We start from the raw sequence: 25,323 nt of genomic DNA, 5'->3' as shown, positions 1-25,323 counted from the left end.
GCTTCTGGCAACAGCCCAAGGAACCACGGCAGAGTGACAGTGGAGATTTCACAGTGAAACCTCAACCTGACCATTTCGCCCACCTCTTTCCAGAACCCCTTTCACCTGCACTCCTGGGGCTGGCTCTCCTTTCAGGATGTACCAAGAGGGGCCCCAGGGGCTGCTGCATTCACAGTTTCTGAAATGCAGAGCGAAGCTCCCTGTCCCTCCCCCAGTCACCACCATACAGGGTGCTACCCTGCTCAAATAACAACACCAACGAGCACTCATCTCCACACCAGACTTAAAATTCATTTGCTTACTTCTTGAAGAGAACAGCATTCATGTGTGGTGCGGGATGGAGGCCTAGAGACAAACACCCACAGGGAGAGCAGTGCAACGTCAATTTTACACAAGTGCCTGTAATCTGCTCACATGGCAGGGAGGCCAACCACAGCTGTCAGGCAGCATGATGATCCAGGGGATGCTGCCAAAATGACAAGAACCTGGCACTCACCACGAAACGCTGGAGGATATACAACTGGTTCGAATGACCATGACAACCTGGACCAGAAATTCTACTTACTGATCTTGAAAAGCTGACAATCCTACCCCTGGGGAGACTGCAACCATCCAGCCTCTGGCTCCCAGCTGTGCTGGGAAATTAACCAGTCTTATTTCAGCTTCCTCTCCTAAGTGGTAGGAGACGGGGAAAGAGGTCCTGTGCACTAGGCTTTCTATCTTAAAGTATCTGCTACCCTGTCCTCTTTGCTCATCCCCATTCTCTGGCTATTCAAAACCCTAGTCAAACATCACCTTCTCCATGTAGCTCCAAATGTACACCATCTAGGAGTTCACTCCTCTGCCTTTCAGCAAAATGGCCAGCTCATCGGGCCAAAGAACATTTCCAGCTCATCTCTTCACACCTCCACTGCCTTCCACAATGTCTCGGGTAAGGCACGTGGCTCTGAGGTTGCAAATCTAAACCCCATGGGCACATTCACATGAACACAAGCTGGGTGATCGCCATGGGCAGGCAGATATGATATCTCAGTTTGCTGAGCCCATGTCTGGCCAAACAGGAATGAAAGAACTTTAGAGAAACCCTAGAGAGCCCCAAGAGTCAATGAGAACTCAGCTTAAATGACAGCTGTCCATACCACATCCCCTAGTGGACCTGTTCCACTGAAGCTGTCATGGAGCTGTCTGGCCGGGTGGGCTGAGGGCAGGGACCAGAAACAGTTACACATTTGGAAGGGCTTCCCCCTCCTGTCCTACCTCCCAGATGTCTGGAGCCTCTAGTGCCCAGAGTCAGCAAGGCTTTCTGTTTGGTCCTACCAGGTTCTTGCACCAGCAGCAGCTATGGTCTGGCCCTGTGAACTGAAAACCTGGGCCCTGACAATTTCTGGACAGAATCAAGTTGCTACTTAGCCTCCTGTGAACCTGTACGTTCGTGGGCTATTATAGATCTGCCTTCCCGAACCATCAGTTTCCCATTTCCCCTTGCAGAATGTACTTACAGATAGTGTGAAACTCTCTGGAAGGGTTTCCAAAGGGGGAGGGGGGGGGGAGACGTGCCTCCAGAATTAACTGTACACCTGCTCAGCAGAACTTTAAGATTCTTCATTTTGTCTATAAGCAGGAAGCGGGGTCACTCAGAGAAGGACCCACTTCTATCACAAGGAATTAAAAAGAAAAAAAAAAAAAAAAAGACAGGAGTCATAGTCAAAAGCAGACCCAAGGAGGCTTAGGGAAAAAAAGCCATGAAATTGTAGAAGTCTGCACTCTCAAGGGACAGACACAGACTCTAGATTCTAAATTTTAGACGTCTACTATACCGCTATTAAAATGCCTTAATACGTGGTCCTCTTAAAGAGTATTTTTCTTCTGCTCTAAGGTCTCTGTAGAGTGACTGACATTATCTTCAGTTTGTCTAAATTTATTTGAGTATAGTGGTATATAGCAACCTTCTTAGGCTAACAAAAACACATGAAAATCACCCACATTTAAAACACAGGAGAAGTAGAGCCAGAGTGTTGAGGATGCAGAAATGTTGGGAATTAAGAAACAAAAGTCCACATCATTTGAAAGTTCTAATTTTGCAATGTGTTTCTCTTTGAAAATCACTTCACTGCTGTTTTGAAGTGAACTAGTAAAGCCTAAATATAACTGTATTCTGAACAATTTCTAGTGCTTTTAGAAAGAAAAAATAATCAACTCTAATGGCTATACTTTAAAAATGTCTACAAATGAAAGAAAAAAATCCAGCCATTATCACAAAGATCATATACATACAAACCCTCCTAAAAAAATATGTGATGTCCTTGAGGGCACAAAAAGGAACCTTGACTTAAATGTTACCATACTTAGAAAACTTAAGGGGCGCCTGGGTGGCTCAGTCAGTTAAGTGTATGCCTTCGTCTCAGGCCATGATCCTGGGGTCCTGAGATCAAGTCCTACGTTAGGCTCCCTGCTCAGTGGGGAGTCTGCTTCTCCCTCTGCCCCTCCCCACAGCTCGTGCTCTTGCTCTCTCTCAAATAAATAAATAAAATCTTTAAAAAAACAAAACAAAACAAAACTTATGGAGTCATGTCATGATCAAAATGAAGGTGGCCAAGTAAGGAATCTAAGCTTTAACTGTTCTCTGGGCTATGAAAGGATGATCAACAATAACCTCAACTACGACTGCCTGGATCCAAGTTCTTGTCCGAGATGCTGGTATGTGAATTCCCGGCAGCGTGGGCTGCTAGTCAGCCATGTCACTGCAAGCAGGGCCACCTCAGCATCCATGCAAGGGGCTCACCACATCCCACACCAAACCTCGGGCAGAACGAGACACTGCTCAAGGCACATCTTCTCACTCCTGCAAGCAAACGTCCCCCATGTGGACGTTCTCAATGAGGACTATATACCAGAACCATCACCTTCTCAAAAACACAGGACAACCCCCTGCCGCAGATGCCCTGGTCTCACTCTAACCCCTGCAAACCACAACTCTCAGGGGAACCCACGCAGGAGTATTTTTTAAAAGTTCCGTAAGGAACTACCACTTTAGAAACTTAATATTAATGTTCAGCATGGAAAAAAAAAAAAAAGAGCAGCCAAAAACTAACCCTCACATACGTGAAGTAGACTTGTAGTTTCATTCAGTGTTGAAATGAAAAATGTCAATAAATAAGGAGTAAAAAGAAGAGCAAACAGAAACAGCTTGCACAGTGTTTATTTGACACTGAAACGAGGAGCTTCTGTACAATGGAAAGCAGTGTGCCTGGCCCTTAGGCCGGAGGCTAAAGGAACGAGCCAGGTCAGCTGGAGAAGAGACAGACTGCAGAGCTCAGAGAGGTGGGACAGCCAGCTTGATGAAGGGGTCTCGGGAGAAGTGAAGCAAAGAAACTTATCTGCATGAGGAGAAAAGGTGGGAGAAAAAGAAAACAAGTGGCACAATGGTAAAAGGAAAACCAAACTGACAGAGGCAAGCAGCACTTGACACACACTCCAGAAGCAGACATGCAAACCCGCTGCCAGCCGCACCTGCAGGAGGATGTCCATCCTCACCCACCAGCGTCGGGACCCAAGGCCAGCACGCACCCCTCCGCATCAGGGGTCGTTGCTGAGAAGGCCCAAGAACAGAGTTTAACAATAGGCTTTAAGCTAACCCACCTTTCAGAATAGTTAATCATAGGCGGTGACTCCCCTCTAGAATCACATTTTAGCATTGGAAGAGACCTTACAGACAGAGGTTCTGACTCACTCCCACATTTACAAATGAGGGAAGGGAGGATGGAATTCTCTCTACTTTTCACGGGGACAGCCAATGGCTCTCATGGTGATGTGGAGATTCTAAAACCTGTGACGTGGCAGGCATGGGCCATACCCTTCAGGCTACCATTTTCCTGCATGGGTGGGTCTGGAAATTTCCAGGTTAGATGGAATTCAGTGCCATATTATTAGAATGAAGGGAACCCTCTGTGTAAAGCTCCAGGTTAGAGTTTAAAGAGGCAGAAGAAGTATGATGCTTGGGTCTGGTTAGCAATATGCAGATTAGTCGTGTGTGCTCAGAGTTCTCATGAGAACATGGGATCTACTTCAACTCTCACTGCCTCACACAGTTAAGTTGGGTCATTAACTCCCAACTCATACCAGGCAATCAGGGTTTTATTTCCCAATTCTTTTACACCAGCTGTGGTGCTCATTGTGAATATTTCAATTCCTTTTATCTAAACACAGAAAATTAAAGGCTCTGGTACTCAGCTGATGAACCATTTCTCTCCAGAATTCTTAAAAGCAAGGAAGAGATGATCTCTCACAGCCCCATTCCTTAGGCTGTACCAGATCAATTTCCTCTCAGTTCATCAGTAACCGGACACTTTTGGGTTTCTTTTTGATATCTCTGGGAAGTTCCTCACAATTATATGTATGGCCTTCTAATTTTACTTGAGCCTAGTTTAATTTCCTAAAATGGCAGCTCTCGAGTCCTTCCTATTTTAGTTCACTGCTTGGTGGGAACCATCTAGCTCAGAGATTGTGAAAGAAACAATCTGAAAGGAAAATGATTTGTACAGACAGACTGAATCTGCTTGGCTTTTCTATTAGTAGAATGTGAGCAAAAACCAACTATCCTAGGTGATGCAGAGAGTAAACAGAAAGGCGTGAAGACAGAGCTTCTGGAAGTAGAGAAGGGAGCAGTGGTGAGTTTATCGTATTAGCGTGAGGGCACGGATGTGAGCAGGCAGGATGGATGAACATTTACATGGAAGTCATATCGTTGAGAGCGTGGTCCAGCTCCTCGCTGATGGCTTTGTACTTCAGTTTCTGAGCGTACAGCTCGTCTATGACCAGGAAGTGGAAGGCAGAAGTGCAAGGGCATGGAGAGTGATCAAGAGATGGAGGGTGAGCGGGGGTGGCGTGGACGCCATCCCGACACAGCAGCAAGAAAGGGGCAGTGCATGAAGGAAGTGGTATCGCAGCAGGTGGCCAATGCAGGAGGCGTGCGTTTTGGTTTTAAATGAATTGAAACAAAAACAAAAAGAACAAAAGCCATTAGAAAATAAAACAAGAGAGACCCAATATGAAAATCATCACAAATATGGTTGGTCTAGCAGTAAATCAGGTTAAACCCTAAATGAAACCACAGAAGGCTATCTGCTGGGTTGGCGACCGGACACCTCTCCCGTCTACAGCTCTGTTTTCATGGCGCTGGAGCAGGGAGCCACCTGCGACTATAAACAGTGGGGAAAATATCCAAGGGCAGTGTTTTGGAAGAATAATTTGTGACTCTGGTCTGTCATCCGGATCTGGCTCCGCCCGCCAACCACTGATTTCCTGACCAAACTAGACTCCTGCGATATCGGTTTCTGAGGACCCTGGGAGATACTCCTGGGGGTCTTGCTAAGCTACCCAGTTCCTGGTCCAGGGGAGCGAGGGGAGCCACACATTGAGGGTGGTGCTGGGCCAAGTCTGCAGTGCAGTCTCTGTAACGATGAGGGTTTCATTCTTTGCTGAACTCTGGCAGGCTGTTTTGCAACCATCTGTCACCCTCTCTCCCCACCAGCTTGGTTCTCATCGGCACCAACATCCGGTGCCTTCGCCAGCCCCTTCTGCCTTTCTTGTCCATTTTAAATATTTCCCTTTCTATTCTTTTTCATAGTTGACCCTCCACAAGCCTCAGAGTTCAACATTTAGGGTTTCTGTGAGACAAAGGTGGGTGTTACTTAAACAAAACCTACATACCTTAGGGAAAAAGGGCTTAAATATAATCTCAAAAAACAATGTCCTATTATCCCCACACCCCTTCCAGAATGCGGAGCATCTGCCAAGATATGAAGGACTTAAACCCCACCCTTACATTGGATTCTTACTTGGAAGACAAGTTGTGTCTAAAAACAAATCCATGCTGCTCTGACAAATAGGAATCACTAAGCAGAAAATACGCTAGTCACTCTCACCTACAACCACCTCACCCACAGTGACAAATAAACCTGCCACACTTCTCAGAGTGTGAAGTCAAAGCTGGATGGCAGCTGCCGTTACAGAGGGATGGACCTCATCTGCTGGCTAGCAGTCATCTGATGAGCAGAGGACTCAGGTCCAAGAGTTTAAGAGCCACAGAATGAAAACCCCAGAGGGCAGACAGGAAGAATGTGCAAAAGCAAAGAAGTGTATCAATGTGGGTGCACTTGGATTGGAAAACTGCTTTGCAAGTTCAGTAGTCAACCGTAAGAACAGAATTAAAACTTAAGATCTTACCTTCTAAGTCATCAATGCTTTTCTCCAATTTAGTTACTGACCTCTCTGCAAACTCAGCCCGAGTCTCGGCCTGTAATGATTTCATTTATTTCAGTCAAACTTGGGAAGTTTTACGTTGCTAGTAGCTACACATACAGGGAGAACTAGAGAATGAAAATCAAGGACAGCACCCATGAAATGGGTCTGGAACGGTCTGTCAGTCAGTCACGAGCACAGCACATTAACCCCGGGACCACCTCTAAATATTCCTGACTAGGCTCACCATACTTTTGAGACGGAGGAGCCCTGACCAGATCCATTAAAAACGGGACTCAGTTAAAATCCAGTTGGCGTCATCTGAAACACTCATAGTATTACCTCCTTCAGCTTGTCAGAAAGGACCTTGATCTCTTCCTCATATTTGTCTTCCTTCTGCGAGTACTGTAATTAGAAAGAGCATTCCAGATGTCAGGCCCCCGTTTACTCGAGACTCAGGTCTTCTAATACAAAGAAAGTGCCAGCCCAGCCAACAGATGTTGAGGATCTCTTAGGAGGTAATGGAGCCTCGGGTATCAAATGGCACGCTACAATACATACTCTGTTTTCCTGCCTATTGTTTTACATGGGATAAGAATGAGATAACTCGGCCATGTGGCGCTTGGTTTAAATTAAATTGTTACAGACGACTCACATGCTCAACATAAAATACGTTCTCTACTAAAGAAAAAAAAAAAAGACTGTTATCCAATACCCATCAGGAAATCACCTCAAAATGATGCTATTTGCTAAGGAAAATGCCTAAGGGACAGTTGCTTTCATCGGCGGGGCCTCAGACGAGGAAGAGCGAGCCTGTGCTGAGCAGCTCTGAGGAGGCGCCTTTCCCCCATACCGTGCTCCTGGCCTACCTTCTCAGCCTGAGCCTCCAGGGACTTCAGGTTGTTCGTCACAGTTTTCAATTCTTCTTCAAGCTCGGCACATTTGCTAACGTTTTCGATCAGAGGCAGAAAGGGTGGGAGACAAGCCCAAGGAGGGAGGAGAGAAAAAGGAGAGGGATGGGAAAAAGTGAGAACTGAGTCCCAGAGAACAAAGGGCTGCCTTAAAGTAGCCAAATCGTCAGGTTTTAAAGCACTCCATTTTGCCAAGGACACTGTCCCCAACCTTGCAACAGTACAAAGGCAGGGTGACAAAATCCAACAACTCTGAAGGGTGATAATTTGGCTTCTTTTTTGGCTGCACCGAAAAGCATTTATGAAGGAAAAACAAAGAAGTATAAAGGGCCCAAAGAAAGCACTTAAAGCAGGACAGAAGACAGCAGCGGGTGTCGTTATACCAAACGAACCAGGAGACACTGGAAGCTGAAAGACGTCTGGGTTGCAGTTCAACCTAAAACCACACATGAGCCATCAGTACCTTATCCTCTGCAGCCATTAATGCTTTCAAGGTCTGATCCATTATTCTTAATTGTTCTTCCAGCTGTCGGACTTGGCTGTTAGTGGACACAGGAAATGCACAAGGCCATTCTCAACATCAGTGTGCAGGTAAGGCATGCAGTGACACACGCATTCACACAGACGCCCCACGCGAGTCCTCCGTGTTCCGTACTGGCATCCCCGGCAGATGAGTGCCAGAGGAGCCCGGAGCCAGAACAGGGCAATGTGCAGCTGCCAGCAGATCATGCCGTTTAGTCACCGCTCCAGAGTACGCCACGTACAGCAGGCTGGCACCCGGCCCGCTTACCTTTCCGAGAGTTCGGCCCGCTCCTCCGCGCGTTCCAGGTCACTCTCAATGATGACCAGCTTACGGGCCACCTGCAGCACCAGAGACACAACACGCGCACATACACACCATGGGGCTGACAAGCTCTGAGGAAGAGGGCAGGCCACGGAAGCGGGTCCTGGATCCCCCAGCCCCTAGATGTTCCTACAGACCAATAAGATGACCCTCTTTCCCCTGGACTGGAGAGAAGCCACCCTCTACCAGGAGAACCAATGGAGGGTAGACCAGAGGCTTCTGCCCACAAAGACCCAGAATGGTTGGTTTTGAGTAGGCAGTGTCATTTTAAGTCTGACCCAGGTGAAGTCCATATAATTACACAGCAGCCAGCCAAAGTGTGGAAGGAGGGAGAGAGAAAATTTACTATCTCAAAAATAGCCACATGATGAGACAGGATGCATTTGATGCTGTCAAGGTAGGGACTGACAAAAAACACTGAAAATAATCCTGAGAACCCTATCAATTTAGAGCTCTGTACCTCAACCTCCTCTTTGGAGGAGGTTAAAAATGACAACAGAAGAGCAACAAAATCTAACAAGAGATGAGCTGGTAAGATGACTAATGAAGTCAACTTGGTATTCAGTGGAGGAAAGAACCTGAGAGAACAGATCCTCTGAAGCATTTCTGGAAGTAGTAGTAATAATAATAATAATAATGGTGGTCATAATAATACAGTGGTCGTAATAATATTACTGGAAGTAGTAGTAATAATACTAATAATGGTGGTCATAATAATAATAATTATAATGGAAAAAAAGGAACGTAGTACCATTTCAAGATAGCTATGATACATTAAAGGAAAACTAACACAAGTCATATTAGTTTTGTTATCATGGGAGGTTGTTCTCATGGGGACATGACCAGAAGCTGATCCACCTGTGAACCTCTCTTGACAGTGGGATTCTACCATCTTGAAAAGGGAGGAAAGATCGAAAAGGGCCTCTTGAATATACATGGCCTTCAGTGCATGGACTTGTCTTTATGCTGCCTGAACGGGATGGTGCTAGGCAAATCACACCAGGAAGAGCGGCCTACATGGTGATAATACGAGAGGCTCTTTCCACAAGGGACAAGAGGCCCAACTCTCTCTTCTCCTGGCCAAAGTTCTCTTGTCCTGGTCTGGGGGTTGCAAAGGTAGGGAATCATGGGGAAAGCTTCAGTCCTTCTCAGTGCTATGGACTGGCTCCATGATAAAGCCTGGGATCCCCTAGGAGGATCAAATCACAACTGTGTTCTTGAGACAAAGGAACTCTGCTTCTCAAAATTATCCATTTCCACCCACAAAGCAGACTGTTTCCCTAAAGAGCACAAGGCTGTAAGCACTGCTCCCTGGCCCCCATCGAGGCCACTGCTAGGGAGTCCACGAGGCTTTGGGCCCCAAGATCTGACCTCTTCATACTTGCGGTCGGCATCTTCAGCGATGTGCTTGGCCTCTTTCAGTTGGATCTCCTGAATTTCCATTTTCTCCTCATCTTTTTGGGCTCGACTTTCAATGACTTTCATGCCTCTGAAAAGGAAGACAAGCAGAAGACCCAAGGTTTAGAGATGACCAACATAAACCCACACTGCACTGCAGGGCTTGCGCAGCCTGGTGTAACGGGCAGACCAAAACAGAGCACAGAGCCACTTTTATTTTCCAAACCATGAGGCAAGAGTTTCCAGAGCTGAAGGTAGAAAAAGCCATACACGTCTCTGTTTATTGTGAATGAAACCTCACTTTCGATACTGGTGAAACTGTCCAGGGATCTAATGCTAAATGAAAGGTACCATGTCAGGATCCTGTTAGAAACTGGGAAGCATGGAAACAGGAAAAGCCAACATACTTGACTTGCTATACAAATAATGGGATTTCTTCCTTTTGCTGGTGGGAAGCTTCAGCTTGAAAGTGGACCAAAGTTATAACAAAAACATACTTGTCTTCATGTACTTTTTCCTACAAAGAAGGTAGCTGTTCTCATCCCATTAGCTACAAATGTAAGTATCAGATTGAACCATATGAGACTGGTGATACTTAAGGATGTTAGACCTGTAAAAATGGCAATTTCATACGGGTCAACCTATACTTTAGATGAGAAACTATGAATTTTGCCTTTAATAGAATTCTTTCATAATAGACATGCTGAGAAACAGACTGATACCAATGTCTACGCTGATACGGAAGTTTGGATCCCACGGTGTTAAGTTTTGGAAAATATTAATTGTTCTGTGATATACTACAGTTTTATGGAATAAGTCATGTTAAAATGGGATTCATTTAGCAAAATCTAAGCAGGCAGTTCAGATAAATAAATCACTATTTTTTTTGATGAAGCACTACGGTATATATTAGAAGACTGAGATTCAAGTCTTGGCTTGGCCATAAATTCACTGTGAGATTTGGGCAGGCTGTATCAACTGCAAAGCCCTTGTTTCTCATTTGTAAAACGAGGGGGCTGGGGTAAACAACCTCTAAATTCCTTTTTACTAAAAAGTCTAACATTGCCAGATTGCCTTTTAGGTTCACTAACAAGTATATTTCAGGAAGAATCGGCCACAGAACCACTGGGATGTGTGCACTGTAAGAGATGATGAGTCATCCTAAAGAATTCCAAAACTCTTGGTTCGGGAAGAAACAATAAGCAGCAATGAATAATGAGCTGGGAACTTCAACTTAAAAGCTTCTTGAATCTTCAAGTCTGAAATCACTCCTTATCTCTGGCGGCAGGGAGCAGAAACTCACTTTTATCGAAGAGAGAAGAGAAATGCAAAGAATGGCTGAGTGCATTCACCTGCCCAGATCCCAGCACAGAGCCACACGCCCAGGGTTCTGAGCCACCACACTACTCTCGGGTCCCTCCAGCAGGAAGAACTCTCTCTCATCTCGTGGAGCTGTGCTGGGACTGCTTCTGGGCAACATGAATACATGAGCCTGAGCAGCTGAGCGGAGGAGAAAAATGCCTTCTAGCATTCACAGAGCTGTGCCGGTCTCTATGGCTCTATGGTCTCTATGGTTCTCCCTTCCTACCCCAAAGCTGAATCTGGGAGCAGTCAGTCAGGCAGAGCCAGGTTACAGGGAGCAGGCTCAGAATCCACAGGTAGCTGACTATCTACGTGTGCACGAGTGTCCTACCAGAGTTACTAAGTCCAAAACAATTTACTGTTGCTGATCATATTTCTGTTTTATTGGTGCTTCCTCTTCTACTTATCTGTTGGGTTAGTTGACCACTGAGAGTCCCTGGTTCGTTTATCCAGGCACAGTCTCCTCTGAGTATTCTAAAATAAAGTGTATCTTTTAAAAAATGCCTAACTTCTCTGTAGTCAGCAGGAATGAAAGAAACAGCAGGCATCCCTAGAATATCACATTTAAATGTCCATGTCCCTCACCAGACAGTGAGCTCTAGGAGGGCAGGAATAGGGTCTTTTTCTTCCTTGTAACCTCGGGGTTTAAAACGGTACTTGGCACACAGGCGCCCCACTAACGTTAAACGAACAAACCCAGTAAAATTATACCTGGCATCGACTGAGGAAACGATCCCACCAGGGGACTGTAGAACTTTTTTTTTTTTTTTTAAAGATTTTATTTATTTGACAGAGAGAGATCACAAGTAGGCAGAGAGGCAGGCGGAGAGAGAGGAGGAAGCAGGCTTCCTGCCGAGCAGAGAGCCCGATGTGGGGCTCGATCCCAGGACCCTGGGATCATGACCTGAGCCGAAGGCAGAGGCTTTAACCCACTGAGCCACCCAGGCGCCCTGGGGACTGTAGAACTCTTAAGCCCTGTCGGGGAAGCCCTCCTGTCACACCTGGGAAAGGTGGGCTGGGAGAGGCGCGCTCACCTCTCGCTCTCGTCGGCAGCCTTCTCGGCCTCCTCCAGCTTCTGCAAAGCTGTTGCCAGTCGCTCTTGGGCACGATCCAACTCTTCCTCAACCAGCTGGATGCGTCTGTTCAGAGAAGCTACGTCGGCTTCAGCCTAGGCAGAGAGAGGGAAAGGCCTCTCAGAATGGGAGAGAAGGCAAGTGCGGTGCCTTCAGTAAGTGGCGGAGCCCGAAACACTCGTCTCAGACGGGAAGCCTGGCCCTGTGGGGAGCTACCTCCAAGTGCCACCGGTGCCCAGTGCGCAGGGCCACTCTGGAGATTGCAGAGGCAGGGCTGTGTTGATCCAATACCGTGAACGCACACACTGGTGTGTTTACACACGCACCATCACAGGGACCGTAAGCAAGTGCTCTCTCGCTGGGTTCCCTTCACAGAACTCCACACTGGCCCTACCTGACGGCCACCTCACACATGAGGGCCTGAGGGCCAGACAAAGGAGAGCCTTATGCAGGCTCGGCTACACAAGATAAGAGGACAGCCAGAAATCAGACTCAGGGGTCTGCATTCTCCTTTCTCCTGACCACTTGCTCGAAGGGTTCTCATAAAGGAACTAAAATGTTTGAGAATTCAGCCATTCTACAACATACACCATAAAGACGCCACAAAATCCAGTAACTGCCCCTCCCCCACCCTCTTCTCAGTAACCCCTGCAGGACTGGGTCAGCTGGAACAGGGCCAAGACAAATTTCCCATGTGTTTCTGAGATAAGCTTACTGGCATTTCTAACGAGACTGCTACAAGAAAAGTTTCAAACTCCTTAAAAGCAGTATAGAGACTATTTTTATTGGTATCCGTATCTGAATTAAGATGTTTCTTTTTCGGGGATGCAACGATTACCTACTATTGCAGGCGCTTGCTACTGTGAGCCTCAGAACACTTGGAAGGCTGTGACAGTCCCTCATACACACTGGCACTGGGGTCTGTTTAAATACCACGCATGGAAGTCAAAGCCAGCACTTACCAATCAGGTACCATTTTCTTGTTTGGATCCACTTTTATGTGCTTATCACAGGGTGACAAGGTTTTCTGGACACTTGAGTTTTCTAAAGATTACAATACATACTGAGGCACCCATGCAGTTCTATCTACATTCCTGTCTTCTTTACGCAACAGGAAGCTTCTTACATGTAGGGAGTCACAGCTCTCCGCACACGATACAGGCTCAGTAAATGTCTACTAAATAAAACAAGTAAAGTCAACCTAATTTAAACAAAACCAACTTTCTTAGCTCATGGACCCATGATGTACACAGTCTGAAAGGCACATGTAGTTAGAGAGAGGCTGTGATTATGGCCTTGAATGAAATGAATATGAGAACATCCAGCTCTTTGCTCATCAGGATTTGTAAAATTTTAAATACCAAGTTTTGTCTGGGAAAGAGGTGATTAGGGCTTCTCCAACTGTGGTAAAGGACTCTCTCTATAAAACATTGAAATACACTTTCATCTCGTCAAAAATTAACTATGTAGTAAAAATCGGCTAACGGAGACAGGGAATAGGGTAAAAGGGAAATGGACCTGAGGACAGTTTACAACCACAATGGCCTACAAGGTAAATGCTTACTGGGTTCTGCTAAGTCTGACCAGCTGGTGAGTATGGTTTTTTCTAAAGGAGGGGTGACGGCAATAACAATAACATTTCTTATGTACAAGGAACAGTCTTTTAGCTCTATTTTTAAAAAAACTAAAAGGAAGTGTACATGAAGGGTATACTTTGGGTCAGGTCCACTTTGTTCATTTTTCTGTATTCTCCATTTCTAGTAAAATTCTAATCCCTTTATGAAGGTGGGGGAGGGGGGAGATAAGCAAGCAAGTTGCAAAGTTGAAAAAATGAAGAGCAAAAACAAAAATACTGTAGTACAATGTCTACCTCAGGTACTCAAAAGTATTTCTCTCCCCACCCCCTTCTTTCATTATTATTTCTTTTAATATGAAGGCAAATATCTTTGTTACAGGTGCTGGGGCCAGAGAAATGTCAACAAGATTTTCCAAATGTTTTCTTGTAGCCACTACATGCTAAGTTTCTGCTTTGTGTTTCATCTGGGCCCCAAACTTGAGAACTTTGTAGTCACAGAAAGAAGACTGTTTCTTCTCTAGGGAAAGGACCTTCTGGGTGACAGGGCAATCTAGGTCCTCAGCTCCTCATGTGGCTGAGGCACAAGAGAATAAGGAAACTGTACCCCACGCTCGTTCCTGCCTCTGTACATAAGATCTCCCTGAGAGGTCCCCCCAACAATCTGTATCTCCCCCCTTATTGCCCCCCACTCTAACATTCCCTCCTTTAGTTCTGGATCCAGTTTTATAAATGTCACTAACTCTTTCCCTGGGGGCATGTTGTAAAAACTTAGACCTCCTGACATTATGAGTTGTGTCCTATAGGAACACCAGCCCATATAGCCTCACATAGGGCACCCAAGCAACAATTGGGAATGGGAGTCCATTCTAGGAGCTAGGACTACACGCAAACAGAGAGCACACCTGTGGGTGGCTCACAAAATGGGGTCTCAACTGATTAGCTGGGAGAGTCCCTAGGCATCATTCAGCAGTTCCCACAGCTGGCTGAGTGTCAGAATCCACGAGGTGTGCATTAATAATGCAAAGTTCCAGGCCGCATTCCTAGAGATTCTGATTCAGGAGATCAAAGGGGAGGGCAGGCTCTGCAATATAAATAAGCAACCAGTTCCATTCCCGCACCTTCTCCACCCTACCCCCCACAGAAGCTGGCTAATCCTGTGCAAACCACTCTTTGAGGTCTCTGTTCAATAGAAAGGAGAGGGATCTTTGATTCAGAGGGATGACAATGCTTGGGCCATCAGGGGGAGACAAGACTAAAACCCCAGTTGTCTGGGTCCTCATGTGTGTGCTCTGACACTTCTCATGGTCTCCAGGGATGTCACAGCAGCCCTGGAACTGGAAGTTCTCACTCCTGGCACTTTCTCTCTTCCTATATCAGAGTGGGAGATCCTCTACAGCTTCCCCTAACACAACTCCCCTCGTGAAGAAAGGCTTCTGTGACAGGCCAGCCAGAACTAGAGTTCTTGTATTGAATACCATCCACATAACAAGTCTTCTCAGTCCTTTCTGGAATAAGGTATGGTATTACATTGAAAAACTTCAACACACAGCACTCATGGGTGACTCCTCCCATATGGACACAGAGCATTTGCTCTCAAGCCAGGAAGCCGATGCCTGCTGCCCCTGAGGTGTCCCAGGACAGGCACAGGTGCTTGTAGGCTACCACTGGGACCTGAGAGCAGTGTCTGGGGTAAGTCTATCCCCATGAAAGCTTTCCCTGGGAAAAACCTGGACTCTCACTGGCTTCTCAGGTCCTACCATACTGGTATGATTACAGTGCTGTCTGGGTCCCCAGAATTCAAATTAAGTTTAATTCCACAAATGAATTAAGATGCACCTCTTTCTCTTATTTTTACTTGCATGTGCGTTGTCTGTGTGCATGCATGCACACGTGTATGTGTGTATTTGGGATTATGCCCTGCGTTCAAAAGCCCCTATCTCTCACCTTCACTAGCTTTTATTTCTGGTGTTTTCTAAGTTCTGAGGTTTACTGAGGTATTCTCTAAGGCTCCTTTCATCACAGAACTTGGGCAGTCTACTTAAGATCTAACCTGCGATTCCGTTTGCCAGTACAAGCCCACAGCCACATGAGTATCTGTTACTTTAAAAGCACATACAAATAACAAGGCGTTTGGGAAGGGGCAAGACCCCAGAAGCAGATTATTTCCAGGCATGGAAATCACCCTGAGTGTGCTGGGTTAGCTTCTTCTAACAACGGGCCCATGTGTTGCCACTGCTGGTGGAGTCTTTCAGTTTGGGATGCTGGTTTCTTTTACTTCAAAAGTGCTATTGTGTCCCAACATGTAATGAGCTCCTCAGAAAAGAGACTGCTATATTAGCAAAGGCTACCAATTATCTTCCTGCAAGATCTGTTGTTAACCACCAGGCACTTTGCAGTTATGCTGCCCTGTCCCCTCACCCAACCCAAAGGTATGAGCTACCTACACAGAAACCAAGGGCAGGCACACCACTCCCCCGACCCAACACAGTACCACATGGAAATCAACGGTATGGCCCCCTCAATACAGCAAAATATTACTCCAAATCAGATTTGAAAGAAAACTTTTACAAGGCCTAGATTTTCATGAAATCCAGATGTTTTAGCCAAAACAACCAAAAAACCAAAAAAAAAAACCCCACAAAAAAACCCCAAAAGCAAGGATTTTTACTTTTTAAAAAAGTGTTCTAGTTAAGACTATTAAGAAAAAAACACCTGTAGGAAAATAACACCATACCCTAAAAAGTGATCCTCCAGAATACATCTTCAAAGTCCTGCCTGAACCAGAGTGGAACATGAGATGATCAAAGGTCAGGCATTTTTATTTCACGCAAACTGTAGTTATACAGAGAAGGTTTCACTCAACTTGCTGTGTAAGACCAAGTGACTACGGCCAAGTTAAACTTCTGCCCTTATATGGTAAGCAGAGGGGGAAAAAAACCACTGATGACATTAAGGGGCACTCCCATGGATAACAGATAAACACAACCTCCTCTATCTGTGCCAAAGCCTATAATTTATGAGGCATATTTGTATAATGAGGGAGAACGGACATGAACAGGGCATTGTAGTGCCCTTGCCTTGCCTACATATGAAAACAGAAATCATGAGTGTATATTCCAGTTACTGCCAGTAACTGGGGGTGCCAATGTGAGCACAAAGCACACCCTCGAGCCTCCTGGTCTCAGGGATATTTACCAACCCAAAAGTGGGAGACGGCAGGAGATTTCTGTAAACTGGCTACTTTCCACGATTTAATAAAATGACCAGTTAAGAACCTATAGGCTACAACTGTAAGTCTCCTTGTTCGCTGGATACTACCCAGAAAGGAGGAAAGACTGGCTCCTTCCTGCTATTTTTTCCTTTGATAATGACAAAAAACATACAAAACCCTAGTGGGTCACAAGATCCAGAGTCAATCATTATATCAAGCAAAGTATCCTCATTCCAACAGTTTGAAGGGCCCACACACCTTGGAAAAACAAACCAGTAGGAAATAAGCGATAGCCAATTTTTCCAAGGTAAGTGCTGGCATAATAGGGCCAATTAACTACAGCATGTCCAAACTCTCAAGAATCAGAATTTAGGGCCAACTCTGAAAACATTTTTTGCAGTGGCTCATGATTCTGTCACTAAACCTGTATCTTTGCTGCCAAGAGAAACTGACTAAGCTTAACTCACAGCTCTGACCACTACCAAGAGACTGCCGTCAACAAGCTAGAGGTTTCCAGATGCAGAAGTCAGGAGCAACTCTCAATCTGAAATGGTCTCTTCAATGGTCGGATTCAGTCCTCAAACTGCCACCTTAAAAGGTTCTGTGTCCAGTCACCTGGATAGAGTGTTTTCCAAATTACTTACAAAAAACAGAACCAATTAAACCACTTTAGGGACACCTGGGTGGTTCAGGTGGTTAAGCGCCTGCCTTGGGCTCAGGTCATGATCCCAGGGTCCTGGGATAGAGTCACATTGGGCTCCTTGCTCAGCAGGGTGCCTGCTTCTGCCTCTGCCTGCTGTTCTCCCTGCTTGTGCTCTCTCTCTTGATCTCTCTCTATCAAATAAATAAATAAAATCTTAAAAAAAAAACACACCACTTTAAATACAAAACTGTTAAAAGAACAAAAGCATCTTTAGCCAACAGGCAAAAGTAGGAAGACTACTGTTAGGAAAACGATGCACAAAAGAGAAGATGCATGTAAGAGTAACAACGTGCCCCTCATGAAGTTTATCTTCTGCTTCTAACATCAATCGCTGGGGTAGGAGTCGATACAAGGTGCCGCTGGATAGGGCCACACATTCCCTTTCTTAGGAGGGTGAGGGGAGGTCTACCGACTTCCGCCACTGATACCATTTCAACCAAACATCTTCCCCAGTCTGCCCATGTCCTCTCTCCAAGTTCCAAAAGAAAAAGAAATTGTTGATTAAAAGCATGTATATGGAGTGTTTTCAGATGTAGTGAAACGAGCAGGCCATTTTTAAAGACCCTCTGATAGGTGGTGAACCGAAGGCAAAGCGGCAATGAGCAAAGCCAACTGCTATGCAGTTTTAACACCAGCTGACACTTAGCACTTACTCTGCTGTGCCCAACAGCGCTGTAACTTCTTTACACAAACTAAATCCCTTCGCCACCTCAACAGGCAAGTGCTACTAGGATTATGCACATTTTAAAGTTAGGGATCTGAGAGACTGAGAAGTTTATTTGCCCAGTGTCTCACAGGTAGTAAGTAGCAGAAACCAGAATTCAAATTCTGCCAGTCTGGGTCGAGTTCTCATTCTTATCCATCATGTTCTATTAGTTTTAAAGGTTCAAGGACAGCAGTTAGCCAATAAGAGAGGAAATTGGAATCAGTTTATTGCCCTGTCAAATTCAGACACATCTATGCGGTCTCTGCTGACTTGGTCTCAAGAAAATTATCTTTTGCTTATTAACTTCCTGATTCCTGTCTGCATTTTATCTGAAATTTCCCCTAGTTAGGGCTTCCTAAGTGAACCCATTTGCTTCTATGTATTTTATGCAAAACAGGTCTTGAAGTTCCCGCAGCCATATTGCCATTACCAACACCTAACCAATAGGATTTGCTCAACTCAGAATGGGTCCATATTAAGCACAGCTGGACACCATATTACGCTTGCCATAAAATTCCCAAGGTGTCTGAGTATGCTGATTTGAAACACACACTCAAAAACAAATAGCAAATGCCTGGACTACCTCTGAAATCCTGTTCCTGTCTGTTGGATACATTTATTTGCCTCGGAATAAAGGAAGGAAGCCACCAGGTATTACACTCAGCATGGGGGAGGGGGAAGCCGGCAAGAGAATACACCCAATAATTGTTGACATTTAGCCAACTTTTTTTCAATACTCCGTAACAAAGGAACGGCTGTATAAGACCACTAGGAAGGAGAGATGGTTAATACAAAGGGAAAGGTGAACAGGTCTTATACTGTGTAAGTCAGAATCTGGCGCTGTCAATGTCTCAACCACCACAAAGAAATAGGCTTCCAGAAAACCGATGATCAACGGGGATGGTGGAGTTTAGCATCCCCAGGCCCTAAAGTCTGGCAGTACCCCAGACTTGCCCTGTCAGCGTCCCTTTCCAAAGGAACGGATTTCCAAAAGGATTTCCCTCTTCCCTCCCCACCCTTCGAGTAAATACTGCTAACAGCGCAAAGTGCACATCCCGGGGGACCCAAGACACCGGGTCGAAAGCAAATAACCCCAAAATAGAGCCCTTTCTGGGAAACTGGAGCTTCCAGAACCTTCTCAACACCACTCCTGCTCCCCCTCTGGGCTTTTACTTTAAACCAGCGAAGATGGAAAAAAGGGCTGAAAAGAACAGGCAGGGCCGCTCCCTAGAACCAGACGCCAGCTGCCCCAGGTGCGCCAGGTGCACTCCCAGAGGCGTGAGGGCAGGGGCAGGCAGGCTATGGAAGGCCCTGCACCTCGCAGTGGGCCCGACTGCGGGGGAGGCGCCTCTGGGTGGGGGTGGGTGGGCGATGGGTGGGTCCCTTACGGTCTCCCTCAGCTTCCTCTCGTAGTCCAGCTCACGCTGCAGACTGCCCGCGCGCTCCTCCGCGGCGTCCGCCTGCTCCTGCAAGCTCCGGATTTTCCTCCGCACCGCCTCCAGCGAGCTGCTCCCGGCCATCGCTCCGGGCGGCGGCGGCGGCGGGCTGGCGGGCAGGCTGCGGTGTGGGAGGCCGGCTGCTGCGCTCCAGCCGCCGCTGCCGCACTCCTGAGCGCCCGGCCGCCCCGCCCAGGCCGCGCCGCGCAACGGCGGCGCCCCCAGCGGCCCAGGACCAGCCCGGAAGTGGCGGTCTCCCGGGCGGCGCAGGCGAACCGCAGGCGGGTGCGCGAGCGCCGGGGGCGGGCACAGCGGGCGGGGCGGGGCGCGCGCCACGGACCCCGGGAATTTGCAAACCTCGGGAGATACTGCGCATGCTCGCGGCAGCCGGGCGGGCGGAGGCAGTGGGTACGCTGAGGGACACCTGGAGAGCAGAGCTCGGCCGGGCGGCCAGCGTGCCAGGAATTTTACTTGGACTCCCAGTGGCCTTCCCTGGTTCCACGGTGACCGGGGTAACGGACCTGGCTGCTAAGGGCGACGGTGCCGCCTAGTGGCGGCGGGAGCATCGCACTCGGGAGTTCTAGATTCCCAAGCCAAGAGGGAGAGAAGCTGAGGGGTTTGGGGCCTGAATGTGTCCCCAGAGGGACAGTTCCTCGTTGCAGAAAACCCCAGCACGCAAGATCCTAACCACAACAACCTTCCTACCTCACCAAACTTGCGAAGTGAAAGCCACTAACATATTGCATTGTGATTAAACCTTCTCCTAAATACATCCTTTCTAGGTTGGAATCCGGCTCCTAGATCTCTCCAGGCTGTTGACTTTGGCCAAATAACTTGACTTTTCTAGGCTTCATCTATAAAAGTGGGGTTAATAGTAGTACTTTCCTCATAGAGCTGTGGCGAGGATTATGAAATCATACAAAGCACTCAGCACCATACATTGTGCATAGTTAAACGATCGCTTTCGTGATAAAGATGCAGGCACTGTCTTAAGGTTCGGGCGGGGGTGCATAACCAGCTGTGTTCTCAGAGCCCCGAGTCTCTTTGGGACTCACTTTCCTTTCCATAAAGACAATCATCTGGAGGGTCTCTTAAACTTCCAAACGTCTTTGGTTTGAGTTCAGCCTCAGATCTTCTGGAATCTGACCAATTCTGGGCTGGACTGGGATGCCTTTAAAAGGCACAGCCGTGAAGGCTACAGAACCCTATGAGAGCCTCTGACTACAGCTGGATGAAAACCCAATCTCTGGGAACGGTCCTCTGCCAATCCTCCCTCTGGGGTGCATTTTTAGATGCCTTCTAGATCTCACGGCTTTCTTCTTCACCTTTCTCACAGGAGGTCCTTCATGTCAATTTCTGATTGTTTAAGTGTGGGAATAATGAAGAAAAAAAGAAAAAATATATACCCCCCCCCAAAGCCCTAACAATGACCCTCCTCCTTTGCTTTCCCCCCTGACTCATTTTCCTCGGACTTTGTCACAGTCTCCCTGGAGACTCTTACAAACCTCAGCATGTGCCCTCACGTCTGTAGGTGGAGCCACTCGCTTTGTTTCCGTACAGTTCATCTGGTCAGGCAGGAGTTACAACTCCTCCCCTAGAGGAGTACCAGACAGTGAGTGGGCCTCCAACTTTGAAGGTGGAGGAAGGGGGTGTCTCGGGGCCTCCAGGAGAAGCCAGGGAAACTGCTGGACACTTGCAAGTGCTCTCGGCAGCCAACTAATGACTTAATGTCCTGCTTTTCAAACACCTGGGAAAGACAGTTTCAGGTGAGTTCATTTTCAAGCTGATGTCATTATACAAGAGTTTAGGACAGTTCTCAACCTTGGCTGCACATTTAAAAAATAACTAATGCGTGGGTTCCACTCCCAGAGATTCTGATTTAATTGACCTGGGATGCAGCCTGGATTCGGGGTTTTAAAACCACCCTAGGAAAATTCTGTTTACATAAGGTTGAGAATTACTGATTTAGGAAGCAAAGACCTACAAGGAATAAAGACTCACATACTGCAAATATTAGATATGTCACAATTATTGGGGAAGGGTTGAGGGGCTGGCGAGAAAATGGAGTCTTGGATCCCCTTCAGGCTCATTTAGGCGGAACACCAAAAATTTCACACCAAAACCACCGGGGTGCTACCTTGTGAATTACAATTGTTTATGCCAGGAAGCCCCCTCCTTGTGGAATAAGATTTGAAAAGTATGTTGGTAAATAAGCAGAAAAATATTTTTAGTGGGAAAAAAAATGAAAATGTTTTTACACTGTTGAGTAATGACAGTGTAGTATCCTAATTCCAAATGTAATATGATTCTACTTCAGGAAGCTGACCTGCTCCCTCCCTCTTTCTCCAGTGTTATCAGTCTCTTCCTCCTGAAGTCTTGCCTATTTTTACTAGTTAGGAATCACTTTAAATATAGCTTTTCCTCACAAATGTCCTTCAACATCCCTACAGGTTCCAGACAACCTAAAATGTTTTAAAAGGGAAGACAATCAATATATTACCAAAAGAAAGAAAGAAAAGTACCATATTAGGGATAGTTTTCCAGTAGGAAAAAAAAAAAAGAACCAAAACAGTTTCAAAAATGTCCCTCCCCTGCTAACCACGCCTCCCCCAGGTGGCTTTAAATACCCTCATTTCCACTGCTGCCCCACCTCATTCCAGCACTCCCTGAAACAAGACTTTTCCATAAAGACATGATAGCACCACATAGTTAAAATAATTATGATCTTTTTTCCCTTTTAAGAATTGTAGTAGCTTTTTTCTCTTTCTCTTGCCTTCAGTCTTACTGGGCTATTTTCAAATTCTCTGCATTCTTTTCCTTATAAGGAATATCTCTCCTTGATCTATCAGCGGCTCTTTTGAAAAAAACTAAATAAACGTCCTGCTGGAGAATTTGGGGGAGACAGACATCCTCCATTTAACCTTATACAGAGCAGACATCTGATCTACATTATACAAAGCAGGCGCAGAGTTATATGTATTTTTTGGCTTGGTTTCTGAAGCCAGGTAGTTTGTAACTTTAATGTTTTAGCTAAGTTGGTGCTTCTGTGAACCCCCTTTCCAGTAATCTTGACGGTCATTGAAATATTTTTGTCGATTTTCAAGGTTTTATGTCTAGATTTCTCATTTACAAAGCATGCTTGGAGATCACACTTTAAGCCTTTCAAGCCACAAAAAGCCGTTACTGGTTTCAAGACCCAAGACCCTCCAGCAATTTGCATTTCACACTCATACAAGAAATTCTGCCATTGTGCTTGGTAGTTCAGCTTCTGGGCACAGCCTTCCCTGGTGCTCATACATTCTTGGAATTGTTACTAACTTCCCAAGGAATTCTTTCCTAATTGGGCCTCTAGCCTTAATGAGCTTCTACAATGGAATCCAACAGTGTGAAAAGAAGTCGTTCCTTTGGAAGTCTAATGCTTGGCTTGACTTATGGGGCAGAAGAGGGAGGCTCTTCAGTGAAAAAAGATTCCAAAGCGCAGTGGGCAAAGTGCTGGTAGAGTTTTTGCAGTGTGTGTATCACCCCTGAAACTATGTGGTGGTTGTCAAAAGGCTGACAGGTGGGGGTGGGGCAAGCAGGAGGGGCAGGGGGCAGTTAGCTCACTATACCATATAAAGCACTGAGCTATATATAACTCTCAGGGTACTTTCAGGATCTAGCACTGTCAGACTGCGGACCCAAGCAAGTATCATCTTCCCAGGCAGATCTTAAGGGCTGGATTAAGGCTTCCCTAGTAAGAAAGGAGGCCTCAATGGCCGCTGCACCCCAACATCGAGCTCAGCCTTCTAAGTCAAAGTAGCACCATGCCATTCCTTCCATTTAGAGCCAGGCCCTCTGTATCCTGACTAGACTCACCATGGAAAACCAGGCATTCCCACCCACCAGAGACCCCAAAAGAAAGAAAGCAAAGAAAACCAGGCATTCTGTTTGCACCAACCTTGGTGATGACACCTCAGAGGTTTTCTGCCACCGGGGAGGCAAGGTTCACCACCAGCATCCAATTTCAGCCACTCCACTGCCCGCCTGTCACCCACCCACCTCCACCCCCAGGAATGGGAAAGAAGGAGAAAAAGAGGAGTGGATGAAATATAAATGAATGTGTGCAACAGAAGTCTGAGGCAGCATCCAGTGCTCTGGGCCGTGTCAGGGCTGTGTGCGGGTGTCCAGCAGGAGGAGGTGACCCTCTTCCATTGCTCCTTGGCTACTGTGCTGACCGTAGAGTGGCCACTAGGCAGGAGGGGAGGGAGGTAGTGTGTGCATGCACTTACGTCCGTGGCCTTTTTCTCTGCCAGCTCCAACTTCTCCTGGGCATCTTTGAGAGCCTCGGAGTATTTGTCCAGTTCATCTTCGGTGGCCTTGAGTTTCTTTTGCAGCGACACCAGCTCATCTTCCAGCTGGGAGTTGGCCGTGGGGGACGGGGAGGGGTGGGGGTGGGGTGCAGCAGGCAGCGTGATCCCGCAGGGGAGGGGTGTGGGTGCACAGAACCAGAAGGACAGGGACAGCGGGAGAGAGAGAGAGGGAAGGACAGGGAGGGAGAGAGAAAGAGAGAGACAGAGTTAGCCATTCGTGCGCCGCGCCACGCCGCGCGCCCTGGGTACCTTGGCGGCGGCCTCATCCGCGGCCAGGAGGCTGTCCTCCGCCTTGTGCAGCTCCTCCAGCACCCGGTCCCGCTCGTCCTCCGACGCCCGCAGCAGCTTCTCCTTCGCCGCGATGTCCTCCTCGAGCTGGGGGGCAGCGGCGGGCGGGCGCGGGTGGCCGGCACGGACCGGGTGTTAGACACACACACACAACACACGGGCGCCTCGTTGGCTGGGGCCCCTGGCTGGGGGCGCCGCCGACTTGGAGTTCAAGGGTCTTTAGGTAACCTCTTCTCTCCCGAAGCTGGAACCGCACGGTGGCCCACCCTGCACCCCCACCTCCCGCGGGACGAGTCTCCTGCCGAGGTCTCAGCGGGCTCAAGTCCACAAGTGGGGTGCAGAAAAACGCCCCTGCGTCCCTGGCCTTCGAGCCGTACTCTCTATTCTGTCCCATCTTTGTTCCTAGGAAAAAACTTCATGACTCCCCCCACCCCCGCCCCACGCCCAGTCTCTATCCCTGTTGAAACTTTCATCCTTTCCAGTCAAAAGTCCAGAATAACGTCTAACACCTTCTGGACTCGATTTCCCTCAAACCATCCCCTCCCCCAAACCAACACTGATCCCCAACCCTGAGAATCAAGTGCCTCTAGGACTTGAGTTGACTTCGCGGGCTCTGGAAACCAGAGGAGGGAAATAAATGTCCCCAGACGAGACCAAAAAGTTAGAATTAGCCCGAGTCTTGCTCTTCCCCTCCCCCTTCTCAGCTGTGCGTCCCTGGCCGCCCAGGAGTAGGGGGGTGGCTCCCCCCGTCCTCGAGGTGAGCGGCCTGGAAGGGGTGCCAGGCGCCCAGGGCTCAGGGGCACCCGGGCGGGCGCGGGGCTGGGGACGCGCAGACCTGCTTGCTCCTGTCCTCCGCCGCCTTCTTATCGGCTTCGGCTTGCTCGGCTCGATCCAAGGCGTTCTCCTTGTCGAGCTTGAGCATCTGCATCTTTTTCTTGATGGCGTCCATGGTGGCGGCGGCGAGGGGCCCTGGGGCTGCGGCGGGAGCGGCGAGGAGAGTGCGCGGTGGGGCGGCCGAGCCGGAGTGCGAGCGCGGAGCAGCCTGCTGCTCCCAGATATGTACTTTCCCAAGGGGGCGACCGCATTCCTCGAGACAGCCAATACTTTTTTGGAAAAGCTTTTTTCTCCTGCCCCCTTCCCCCCCTCTCCTCCCTCCGCCCCCTGCCCCCTCCCCGCTCCTTCCCGCGGGGGCCGCGCGCCCATTCGCTGCCGCCTGCCGGCCTCCC

The 25,323-nt window shown here is 47.6% G+C and overlaps 1 protein-coding gene across 21 annotated transcripts in view; it reads right to left on the bottom strand.

The window, feature by feature from the left end:
* The window catches only part of TPM1 (tropomyosin 1), a gene marked incomplete at its 5' end in the record, with an annotated part of 28,460 nt that extends 3,145 nt beyond the window's left edge, over nucleotides 1-25,315 (bottom strand). For 2 of the 21 annotated variants that reach the window (XM_080809026.1, XM_080809020.1), the window contains 8 exons: nucleotides 6,226-6,295; nucleotides 6,583-6,645; nucleotides 7,615-7,690; nucleotides 7,942-8,012; nucleotides 9,367-9,484; nucleotides 11,790-11,923; nucleotides 23,729-23,854; nucleotides 24,933-25,234. In XM_080809026.1, the coding sequence (XP_080665152.1) occupies nucleotides 6,226-6,295; nucleotides 6,583-6,645; nucleotides 7,615-7,690; nucleotides 7,942-8,012; nucleotides 9,367-9,484; nucleotides 11,790-11,923; nucleotides 23,729-23,854; nucleotides 24,933-25,046 (772 nt within the window). Of the gene's footprint in view, nucleotides 1-3,183; nucleotides 3,378-4,588; nucleotides 4,809-6,225; nucleotides 6,296-6,582; nucleotides 6,646-7,109; nucleotides 7,186-7,614; nucleotides 7,691-7,941; nucleotides 8,013-9,366; nucleotides 9,485-11,789; nucleotides 11,924-19,412; nucleotides 19,763-23,728; nucleotides 23,855-24,058; nucleotides 24,185-24,932 lie in introns of those variants that run through there. The other 19 variants (XM_080809027.1, XM_080809022.1, XM_080809028.1 and 16 more) reach the window with 16 other exon arrangements.
* Nucleotides 25,316-25,323: the final 8 nt, after the last annotated feature.

This window comes from Martes martes, assembly GCF_963455335.1.
Source record: "Martes martes genome assembly, chromosome: 7".
Classification (NCBI taxonomy): domain Eukaryota; kingdom Metazoa; phylum Chordata; class Mammalia; order Carnivora; family Mustelidae; genus Martes; species Martes martes.
The sequence above is the reverse complement of the archived record's forward strand: the minus strand, read 5'-3'. Positions and strand labels throughout refer to the sequence as shown.